Below are 12,237 nucleotides of genomic sequence, written 5' to 3'. Positions count from 1 at the left end.
AAATTTGATGGAGTTATCTTCAACTCCTAAAATTGAATGAATGAATGAATTTTTTTTTATTTTGAACATGTATAAAAAAAGTATGTAACTATTTGTACATACAAAAGAAAGACAACAAGAAAGTGACAAAAAATAACTAAATAAAATAACATAAAGAGCTAAGACATTACAATACACCGCACATTGTTCGAAAAAGGAGTGGGAAGATTCTGTCTAAGTTTCTCCAAACACAGGCAAAAACATCTCCAAATGGCACCAAATCTCTTCACCTGAAGGCAGGACCATGAAGGAGAAAGGTGAGTTTCCTCAGAAATTTCCTGAAAAGGAAATCCCTGTAAATATTTTATAAAAGCTGAACCTACCAGGCAATATGCTGTACAAAAGATCTAAATATTTAGAGCAATGCAGTTTTAACTTATAGCATCATTTGCTTGCTTGCTTATTTATTGTTGATTGATTGATTGTAATGAATGCCATGTTGGGTAATGTCATTATCTTCCTTCCTAGCCTGGCAAGCCAGACTAAATGTGAATATTTAGTCTGGCCTCGATCTGTAGACATTTCCGACGGGTGTGGGAGGAACACCTTTCAAACTACAGTGTATCAGTGTACAGTGTAGTCTTTCAAACTGTCTCTGTGCGTATACGCCAACGCTCTGACCAATCAGCACAACAGTGACTGTGACGTAGTCAGAGTGACAGAAAGCAGTGGGGGAGACCTTGAAATAAATAATTTTTCAAAATGCGTATTAATTAATAAACACGTTCTAGATATTAAGAAGTTTGGAGATAATGACCACAAGTTTGGAGTCTGTACCACATAACTTTTTTTTTTTTCAAGTGTTTTTCAAGGGTTTGCTTAAACTGTTTTTGAGAGTTTTTATTTTTATTTAGTGGTGTTTGGTGAAATAATTTCCCTTAAATTTAAAATAATAGGAAAATAAGAAACAATCAAAAAGTAATGTTTCAAAGCTGTTTATTAATTCTTCATACTGCACAAACTAGCCCCATCCTTTTGGCTACGAGCGGAGCCAGCTGGTAGATCAGACTTTTGCCATAGATGGTCGGCAAAACAGCAAAAACTTCCTTCTTGAAAAGGAATGAGCGGAGAGCCTCTTCCTGCTCATGTTTCAACGAAAACTCCAAGTCTAATTCTTCTAAAACTGATTCCAAAGCGGAGTCAAACGCGCGCTGTTCACTAGCGGTAGCCATCTTTCCTGTTGTGCTTTCTCCAGCGTCGCGCAGCTTTGTCGTCACTTCTGCAAAAGCCCGCCCAAAGAATCCAAACAAAAACCTTGCGTTGTGATTGGCGGGCACGATTTGATGTCCGGTGTGTTTTGTTTATATGGTGCGAGGCTAGACCCACTCGCTAGGCAAAAATATTTTTGGCCGCTAGGCGGGTGGGTCTAGTTTACTAGGCTACTTCCTTCCAGCACTGGGTTGTAAAATGTAGGGGAGCTGCTTTAACAACAATGCATTGTGGGTAATGTAGTCCTGGAGAAATAAGGGAAAAAAGTGCTGTAAAGCAGACATTTGTTTTCAGCTGCATTTGTTTAATGGCAATAAAGCCACTCAAAACAAAGTATTAGCTTTGGCTACCTGCACACAGATGCTCCGATGTATCTCTTGACCACAGTCGGGGGAAGAACATGGGGAAGGTATCAACTGTGGTGTTAATGGTTCAATATTAGCTTGTGTTAGTGACTTTAGCAGTGTTGCTAATGCAGTGAGCCATGAGGATATAATAGTCACTGATTATCCCATTCAAGTTTAAGTTTTTTTTTTAAAAATGACGTCTAACTTCATAACAAAAGGCCTTTCCCATGATAGAGTCAAAAATGCAGTGTGCTATGTTGATGATATTTAAGAGTTTTGTTAAACATCACTGGATTTAACACAACTAAAATGACCTTGTGTGATGAGAGATGAAAAATAATATATTCTTTCTATTAAATGCTAATGCTCATTTTATTTACATTATTATTTCCAAGTTGGTACAATAATTTTTCACACGTGTCGTCATCTCCAGTAATAAACAGTAGTTTCCCTGATGTCACGTTTGTGACCCTGTTGAAATGTGTTCATGAGAATATAAATGAATAAGTTCATAGTTGAATAAATAGAATTTAAGGTTAAAATGTTAAGATTCATTGACCAGCAATGAAGTAATGATGTTGCGCAATGAGACCCAGCTAGCATGTATATAGTGGACCACTGGTGGCTTTTGGACGGCAAGCCGTCGGTGGTATGCCAGCCGTGGTCCGAAGTCGGGCCGCTGCCTAGCACAAATCACAGCTCGGGGCGTGAGTGGCTTTTGGTTGGCGCCCCGCGATGGTGCGCGAGGATTCGAATCCACTGCGCAAGACAGTGGCGGCTCGCCATCCTTGGACCGCTGAAGGACCGCTACCCATAGACGACAACGGACGGAAGAACCAGCCACAACTTAATAGGACTAGGTAAGTACACCATCTTCTTATCTCTTCTAAAATTATCATATACAAAAACTATAGTAAACGTAATGCTAGCCTACACTTCAAAACTTCGTGAACTGTTGTGGTATGACGTTTCTGACAGCAAGACAGAGACAAACTCATTCATTAGGACTCGTTCAGAAAACGGACATGATGGCTTACCATAGTTTGACATAATTAGCCAACGAAGGATAAATAAAGTAGCCTACATATCACCCTCGTATATGCACCTGGGGTGAAGTGTTTTTATTCACATATGAGAAAGGGGGGAAATTACTTTGGCTATCCGAAAGTGTACTCGCCTGTATTAAGACACCCTCTGCCCCTTGGCTGTGCCTAGAAATTCTATCCACGAAACTTTACTTAATTACACTAAACTTCACCTCAATAATGGTAACCTCTACCTCAGTAACTCTCCTTTACCTCAGTAAGGCTAAACTTTACCTCATTCTAACCTTTATGAAATAACACTTTTTTTGCCTCAGTAACACTAACATTTACCTCAGTAATGCTGTGTTATCTTAATGCTAACTTTTATTTAATAACACTAATTTTTACCTCAGTAACACTAACCTTTACTCAATAACACCATTTACCTCAGTAATGCTAAGTGTTATCTTAATGCTAACCTTTATTTAATAACACTAATTTTTACCTCAGTAACACTAACCTTTACTCAATAACACCAACATTTACCTCAGTAATGCTAAATGTTATCTTAATAATGCTAACCTTTATTTAATAACACTAACTTTTACCTCAGTAACACTAACCTTTACTCAATAACACCAACATTTACCTCAGTAATGCTAAGTGTTATCTTAATAATGCTAACCTTTATTTAATAACACTAACTTTTACCTCAGTAACACTAACCTTTACTCAATAACACCAACATTTACCTCAGTAATGCTAAGTGTTATCTTAATAATGCTAACCTTTATTTAATAACACTAATTTTTACCTCAGTAACACTAACCTTTACTCAATAACACCAACATTTACCTCAGTAATGCTAAGTGTTATCTTAATAATGCTAACCTTTATTTAATAACACTAATTTTTACCTCAGTAACACTAACCTTTACTCAATAACACCATTTACCTCAGTAATGCTAAGTGTTATCTTAATAATGCTAACCTTTATTTAATAACACTAATTTTTACCTCAGTAACACTAACCTTTACTCAATAACACCAACATTTACCTCAGTAACGCTAATCTCTAATTTATTAACACTAAACTTACTAATTCTTCATTACCCTAACTGACAATCAGTTTTGCATGTAGATTGATGTAGCCTTTGCTAGGCAAACCTGTCCGACTTTTTAAAAATGAAGGCAACTTTATTGGTTAATAGATGACAGATGGGGTTTAACATTTGTCCTGTGACAAAAAAAAAAGTTTCAGGTCAGCACAGCAACTTTCCTCGCCTTGGCTGTCCATGGTTGTTAGCCTAGCTATCATAGCTATCGCCCCAATATTGTTTTGTTTCTGGAGTTCATGTCTGCATCCGCTGGTGTTTTGAGGCAGCTACTGCAACTGATGTGTAGACAACATCGGGGTTCCCGCGGGGTCTTAAAAACCCTTAAAACATTGAATTGAAGCGTTTGGAAATGATACAAATGCCAGCCAGTGTCAGTGTATTGCCAGCAGTGATTTGTTCTACAGGCTACTAGACGTGAACGAGTATAAAATTATAAAGAAGGAAGAACAGGACTAGGCATGTAAACCTGTTCACTTTACCACAGAAATTTTAAGGAATAATAGGGCTGTGACTTTACTCACTCCTTACACCAACTCTTCTTCAATGTCGTGCACCGAAATATCACAGTATCACAGTATCAATATTTCAGGTAGGCCTTCTTCTACCGGCAGTTATGCAGTAAGCTGTAACCAAAACACGACATATGTATTTGACAGAATTTAAAATATACGCCACTCAACATGATCCCAAATGCTGATTCACATATTTAATGTTTATGAACGTAGTAAAAAGAAACGTATAAAAAACATTTTGTGAACCTAGGTGATGAGAGAGTGTGTGTGAGAGAGAGAGAGAGAGAGAGAGAGAGAATGTTGATGCAGCTTTGTAATAAGACAGATGGTGATATGTTGTCTCTTTTCCCTTTACAGGTCACCAAGAGTACAAGTCTGTAAGGTAATTTGGGGTAATTTAAGGTAATAGGCAACACTTGTGGCGCAATGTCTAGTTACTGGAGTAAGAGAAGAAGGATTGCTAAAGGCGTTGAATCAGACTTACTGAGTATAGGCCTAACTTCTTCAGCAGAGTGTGGGGGGGAAGGGGTGTCATATGAAGTGACTGAGGTCCAATTTACTCATGGGGGCAGTGGGGTAGAACCCCTACCAGGACATAGTGCCCATTCAGGACAGAGCAGTGGTGGAGTTAGTGAGCAGGTCCATTCAGGACAGAGCAGTGGTGGAGTGAGTGAGCAGGTCCATTCAGGACAGAGCAGTGGTGGAGTGAGTGAGCAGGTCCATTCAGGACAGAGCAGTGGTGGAGTGAGTGAGCAGGTCCATTCAGGACAGAGCAGTGGTGGAGTGAGTGAGGATGAACAGTCCAGTGAACATGCACATGACAGTGATGGCAGTGAGGAAATCTGTTCTTCAGGCGAAGACACACGAAGTCACCTTGCTCAATGGGCAGTTAGGAGAAGGATAAGCCATGCTGCTTTGGCAGATTTATTATCTTTTCTCTCTGGAAAATTGCATGGCTTGCCAAAAAATCCTAGAACGTTACTAAAAACAAAAACCAAGTATCATGTTAAAAATATTTCAGGCGGTAGCTACTATCATTTTGGCTTCGATCATGGCATTTCCTCTCATCTTGCTAACAAAAAAACTCCTTTGACTTGCCCGTCTTTAACAATCCAAGTGAACATAGATGGCCTGCCCCTCTATAAAAGCTCAAATGCACAGTTCTGGCCTATTTTAGGGCTCATTGAGTGTTTTGAGAATCGGGTACAGACAAACAGGGAGCCATTTGTTATCGGGATCTACTTTGGAAATCAGAAACCTACAACACTAGAGTTTCTAGATGAGTTTGTCAGTGACGCACGTGTTCTTGAGAGAGATGGCTTTTTTTACCAGGGTGCTTCTATCGCTATAGCATTGTCAGCAGTGGTCTGTGACGCGCCTGCACGGGCATTTATCCGAAGGTCAAAGGGACACACTGGGTTCTACAGTTGTCACAAATGCCATCAAAAGGGAGTGACATACCAAGGAAGAATGACCTTTCCACAATCAGATGCACCACCTAGACTGGACAGCGAAACATTTGATGAGTTTAGTGATGAGCAGCATTTCACAGGATTTAGTCCATTCAATCTTTTGTCAGTTGGAATAGTCACACAGTTTCCTCATGACTATATGCATGTGGTGTGCTTAGGGGTAGTGCGGAAACTGTTATACTTCTGGATGAGGAAGCCATTGCACACTCGAGTAGGTACAGCTGTCGTGCAGGAGGTGTCAACTACGCTTTTGGGTTATCGCTCATATTTCCCCATTGAATTCAACCGGAAGCCCCGAACTCTTACTGATTTTGAGAGGTGGAAAGCTACTGAGCTTCGCTCATTCCTGCTATACACTGGGCCAGCTTGCTTAAAGGGCAGAGTACCAGCAGCAATTTACAACAACTTCATGTTGCTGTCTGTGGCCATGACTATTTTACTTAGTGTATCTTTAGTGGGAGATTATGCTGACTATGCACACAGTCTACTCTTGGCATTTGTGAAACACTGCAACCAACTGTATGGTAGGGAGTACATTGGGTACAATATGCATGCCTTACTCCACCTCAGTGAGGAAACAAAGACATATGGAGCGTTAGACAACATATCCTGCTTCCCTTTCGAAAATTTCCTCGGCCAGCTAAAAACAACGATCCGGAAACCCAACAAGCCCCTAGAGCAGATCATTCGTCGCTTGTCTGAAAAAAGGTTTAAGTCCAGTGAGTGTCTAAGTATCGAGTCAGGCCTAACAATGGAACATTACAGTGGCCCTGTACCACCGCATCTTACTGCCATAAAACAATTTAAAAGAATGCATGTTCAGAGGGTCATCATTCAGGTCTCAACAAGTGACAGTTGTGTGGAGTTAGCGGGGGGAAGGATAGTGGTCATCGAAAACATCATAGTTGACAACAAGGCAGAAGTGCACATAGTGTTTAGGTCCTTCTCAAAGCTCTGCAACCTCTTTGACTACCCACTCGAGTCATCTGAAGTTGGCATCTACCATCTGTCTGCCCTGACACCTCAACTGCATCACACTCTAGCTGCACACATAGAGAGAAAATATGTCCTCCTTCCAGTTAAGGATGGCTTTGCTGGGCTACCAATGTTGCATCAGTAGGATTGCTGTTTTTTATGTTGGTGTAAGTGTTCAAATCACAATTTTGTTCAGGTGATATATTCAGGTTTCCCATCTCATTTAGGAAATGCTGTAGCTGTAGGAATTAAGATGCCTTGGCAAGCCCACTTAAGTGTAACTATTTCTTCTTTCCACAGAAATGTATGTAGTCATTTCCTTCCCCGCGGAGGGCTTGTTTTTTGTGGTGCCTGTTTCATGGCTCATAGAAGATAAATGTTACTGGCCTCCCTTTAAAACACTGGACAAGGTAAAAAAGGCTGCCCTACAAAATGAAACCCCTGACCCCAACTGTTGGACACTTCATCCAGTTGAGGTGCTTAAAGTTAAAGGTAGGCTCGGTTGTATATTTAAATATCATAATGCAGCATTTTGATTTGGGAGAAAAGGAGACAATTCAACTATTTGAATTTTGCTTGTTTGCTATTGTTGTTTTTTTTTATGTAGACACATACGAAAAGGCCCACGGCCACTACCTTAAAGCAAAAAGAGGAGAGAAGCTGGAGACAGATGAGGAGACCATGAAAAGAAAAAGAAAGTAAGATAATATTTGCATCATACTAGTCACTAATATATAAACGGAGGTAGATTGACTGAATTACATAGGCAGCATGTGATCTAGACAGGTTTGACACAATCTACCAAATAACTACTGAATTACTCACAAATATATCAAAATATGCATAAATACTAAGTCAACTCAATCAATACAACAATATTTAATTACTTTGGTCATTTATGCAAAGAAATACTGGATTCGCTTAGATGAGGTAACAAACTTCTCAAAGTGAGGTGAAGCTGAATCATGGCATCTGAGTAAGTAACCAACATGCAGGAGCCTCCTGTTCGATGTTCTACATCGACCTACATTGCTTGGCAGACATGAGGTCATATCCTGAAACTAGAAATATCAACATAAGGGTTCTTCAAGGTGAACTAAGGAAGTGGACTATATAAACCAGACTACTTGTCTGGTTTATATAGCCTTTTCTATATTTTTAACTAACCATAAATATTATTTGTACCAATGATATTGCCCTCAATGTCACATTCTTTAACATTTTGTAACTTGTGTAATCTCTAGGCCAAACATGAAATTCATCCAATCCAGTGATGAAGAAGATGACCGTCCCTATTTCCCTCCGGCTCCAAAAATTCGGCGACTGCCAGAGAAAATTTCTGTACCAAATTCAGGTTAGTGATATCTCTGAAAAGAAATTCATTTTTCTTTTTTCATGGTCTCTGTTACTTTTCATTTTGTGTTGCCTTACATTTCATGCACCCACATTTGACACAGGCCTTCTGCATATCTTCCTTTGTTTATTTTTTATGTTGCATTTGGACAAAAGTGTCAGTTAAGTATAATGTCATACCATTGCATTAAGTGTAATCATAGCATTGTATCATCTCACTAAACACGCCTTTTCATTTCCAATCTATTCAACAGAGTTTACCAGTCAGGCACCACAGGTCCCAACCACCACCACCCTGCCTCTACCACCACCACCACAACTCCTACCTCTACCACCACTACCGCAGCGCCCACCCAGCCATGAAGGTAAATGGGTCAATGTCATTGTCAATGTTATTTATTGTGCTCTGATATCAGGTGGTACAACCACTGCTAATGCTCATAAATTAATTAGTAATTGGTAATTAATGTACTGCAATGAATATGCTTCTTAGATAACCATTTAAGTCTTAATCTCTTTCAAACAGTGTACAGTCAATCACACAGAACCCCTTCAGTCACCAGGACCAGTACTTACCCTGCAGGTAATATTGGCCACTGTGTACTTAGTACCATGATTTGGTCTTCTAATTACCATGAATACTTGTATATCATGTGTCTTTTCACTCTGTTTGCAGTGTTGTCCAACCAAGCAGCCAGTCCCCCGTTGGAAACCTCACATCTTTTTCTGACATCCAGCCATGGAGGTATACACATAATACATTGGCTATTGAAAGTCTACACCCCTGTTCAAATGCCAGGTGTTCATGATGTAAAAAAAAATGACAAAAAGGAACTATTTAACGTCATGACAACCTGGCACTTGAACAGGGGTATGTAAACTCATATGTGTACTTTATAAGTTGCTTTGGGTTTGGACAAAAGTTGCAGTAATAATCAATAATAATCATTGCCGTAATAATCTCACTAAACACGCCTTTTCATTTCCAATCTGTTCAACAGAGTTTACCAGTCAGGCACCACAGCTCCCCACCACCACCACCCTGCCTCTACCACCACCATCACCTCTACCACCACTACCACAGCTTCCAACGATTTCACCTCTGCCAGCACCACCACAGCTTCCATCGAAGTCACCTCTTTTTCGAACATCCAGCCATGGAGGTAAATACATAATACAGTGCCTATTGAAAATGTTCACACCCCTGTTCAAATGCCAGGTGTTCATGATGTAAAAAAATGACAAAAAAGACAAACTATTTTATGTCATGAACCTGGCATTTGAACAGGGGTATGTAAACTTATCATACCCACTGTACACTGCGTTCCAAATTATTATGCAAATGACATTTTTCACTGGTTTTCCTAAATAAATAACTAGATGACAAGTCATCATAATTTTCAAGTCATCAACCGTTAGAGTACAAAGCAAATATTTTTGAACGAACCTTCCAATGATAACGGTATTTTTTTAAAAATTGAAAAACTGAAAATGCACTGTTCCAAATTATTATGCAAAGCAGAGTTTCAAAAGATGTTGTTCTTGTAAAGAACTGAAAATGGCCATTTATGAAATTTGAAGCATTAGCAGGTGATAATTACTGGAATCAAAACCTAGTTCAATCAAAAAATCTTACAGTTCAAGTTGCATTACTGGATGTGTAGCTGATTCAGAGCGCACACAGGTTTGTGCAGATAAAGGCACATTAAGAAAGGTTCTTCCAGATAAATACATCAGAACAAGAGAGTAAATGATAAAATACTATTACAAAGCAACAAACAAGTCACTTTTGAAGCTGCGAGTTGGAAGGTTCGTTCAAAAACATTTGCTTTGTACTCTAACGGTTGATGACTTGGAAAATTATGATGACTTGTCATTTAGTTATTTATTTTGGAAAACCAGTGAAAAATGTCATTTGCATAATAATTTGGAACGCAGTGTATGTTACTTTGTTCATTTTCTATTTTATAAGTTGCTTTGGACAAAAGTATCAGTTAAGTATAATGCCATAACATTGCATTCAGTGTAATCATAGCATTGCACCATCTCACTATTTACTAACCACATTTCCAATCTGTTCAACAGAGTTTACCAGTCAGGCACAGCATCATCCATCAAATCAGCAAATCAGCATCCAGCAAGGTAGAACTGAATTATCATTCATCTGGCACCAATATTAAAGGAGAAGCAGACTAACCCCTTAAGATACAGCCCCTGTTATAAATTAGCTGAATAGCTGTTACCAGAATGGCAATGACCAAGTCGTAATGTATTACTAAAGGCCCTATGCACTGTCATAGTGGTACTATGGCAGTAAAGTTTTTCTCAGTGGCCATTACAGCGTCCTTTTGGTGGAATGGCGTGTGTTAAGGGGCTACGAAAGTTTTGTTTGTTTTTGTTTTGAGGACACCATACATTCATCCTTGATTATGTCAATTTCAGTAACACAGATGTTGATGTTGTTTGAAAGCTGTGTAAATGGAAACTAAGTATCTGAATTACTACATCTATACTTATACCATTTCTAATCTGTTGTCTTTGATTCATAGATTTTTGCAGACTTGTTCTGCAGCACCTCCGGACGATTGAGGAGGAGGTTAAGGAGGTTAAGCAGCAGGTGGCTGCAAATACGGCCATTCTGCAGAAGCTAGGGGGTGCTGGTGTGGCAGACCTTTGCCTCGTCCAGGAAACCAACATGCCCCTCAGTAACCTGGAGGAACTGGAGGAGCTGGAGAGGCAGCTTGGGTCTGACATTGACCTGAAAAACCAACTGGTAAGTCTGGATTTTAAAATGTTGCAATATGAATTTGAAGGCATACAAGTCTTAACCTGGCTCTCGTGACGAATGTTGCTCTGAGTTGCTCCACAAACATTTATCTGTAACTATGGCTGTAGTGCGCTTAGCCAAAGTTCCTGTCTTAAAATACCGTCTCTGGCTTAGCTCTCCAAATGTTTTATTAAAAATCCTTGCACATGATTGGAAAAACCACTTGTCTGACAATTAAAGCACTACTGTAACATTTCTGGAAATGAGTTCATTTTACACCTCTCCCTGAATTAAGTGATTTGTCGACAATGTTACATCTATGAAAGCCCTGCGAGCCGGATTGGTCAGGCTGCCTGGGTAAATCTGAAAATCCACCCAGATCCACGAGTAGCTCATAAAGCTGTGCGGAAACACACAGATCTGGCGAGAGCCAGGTGATCCCACTGATTGAGCATTGCTAAAATTGATCCCATTCCCAAGGGGAGCGATGTGTGCACAATAAATCATATATATGTTTCCAATTTTCAACATCATACCCACTGTATTTGAAGGTTACAGATGAACTATCAAACAGCTAAGATGTTTGACTGAATGTTATGCCATTGTAATTTTGGTCTTTGTATTCCAGGTGAACATACTTGCTGTTTTGGGGGGGAAAACCACCAAAGACGCGGTGAAGAGGATGTTGGGCCGTATTTTGAGGAAGTCCCTGGCGCTTCAAATAAATTGGACTGGTGCTGGAGGAAAGGTGGCGTTCAAGTCTTTACACCTGAAGAATGTGTTGCACAGTAAGCTAAAAAAAAAACTTTTTTTTTTACATTTTGAATCATTATTGTGAAGTATTTACAACCCCTGGCAAAAGCATTTTTTTCTTACTTACTCCTTGTTTTACAACAGGAGCTGTTAGGAGAGTGGTGCACACAGCAACAGAAGAGGACCTGCAAAAAGAAGTTGCGAAGTACCTAAAGGGGGCGGCTGACCGAGAGGGAGGGAGAAAAGACAGGCAGAAAAAAGTGGGCAATGGGGAGATGGGGAATATTTGAACTAGTCATTTTATATTTATGTATTATATATTTATTATAAATTGTTCATATTTATTTATTTACTTACTTCAAACTGTAAAAACATAAAAAAAATATTGAACCTGGCTGATCTTTAAATGTGACGTTGTTAATTGTTATTTATTTGTTTGTTTGTTTATTTATTTATTTAAAACCGTAGACACATTGAAAAAAACAAAAATGTATTGAACCTGGCTGGTCTTTAAATGTGATATTATAAATTATTAATTGTTATTTAGTTATTTATTTATTCATATAAAAACCGTTAACACATTAAAAATAAACAAAATGTATTGAACCTTATGTGTGGTCAGTCTGTGGGATAATATGTTTACATGTATACATTTATATTAATTTAG

General features: G+C 39.1%; 1 protein-coding gene across 1 annotated transcript; it reads left to right on the top strand.

Moving 5' to 3' along the window:
- The first annotated feature begins 2,194 nt into the window (after window positions 1-2,194).
- Window positions 2,195-12,002, top strand: LOC132885982 (uncharacterized). Its single transcript, XM_060920522.1, has 13 exons — window positions 2,195-2,455; window positions 4,608-6,441; window positions 6,998-7,189; window positions 7,305-7,395; window positions 7,942-8,051; window positions 8,305-8,415; window positions 8,577-8,633; window positions 8,727-8,795; window positions 9,052-9,213; window positions 10,136-10,192; window positions 10,600-10,823; window positions 11,446-11,605; window positions 11,715-12,002. Exons 2-13 carry the CDS (start codon window positions 4,677-4,679, stop codon window positions 11,858-11,860), a joined length of 3,144 nt encoding a protein of 1,047 aa, XP_060776505.1. The 5' UTR covers window positions 2,195-2,455; window positions 4,608-4,676; the 3' UTR covers window positions 11,861-12,002.
- The last annotated feature ends 235 nt before the right edge of the window (window positions 12,003-12,237 follow it).

Source organism: Neoarius graeffei, chromosome 1, assembly GCF_027579695.1.
Source record: "Neoarius graeffei isolate fNeoGra1 chromosome 1, fNeoGra1.pri, whole genome shotgun sequence".
NCBI lineage: Eukaryota > Metazoa > Chordata > Actinopteri > Siluriformes > Ariidae > Neoarius > Neoarius graeffei.
This window is presented reverse-complemented; position numbering and strand designations above follow the sequence as displayed.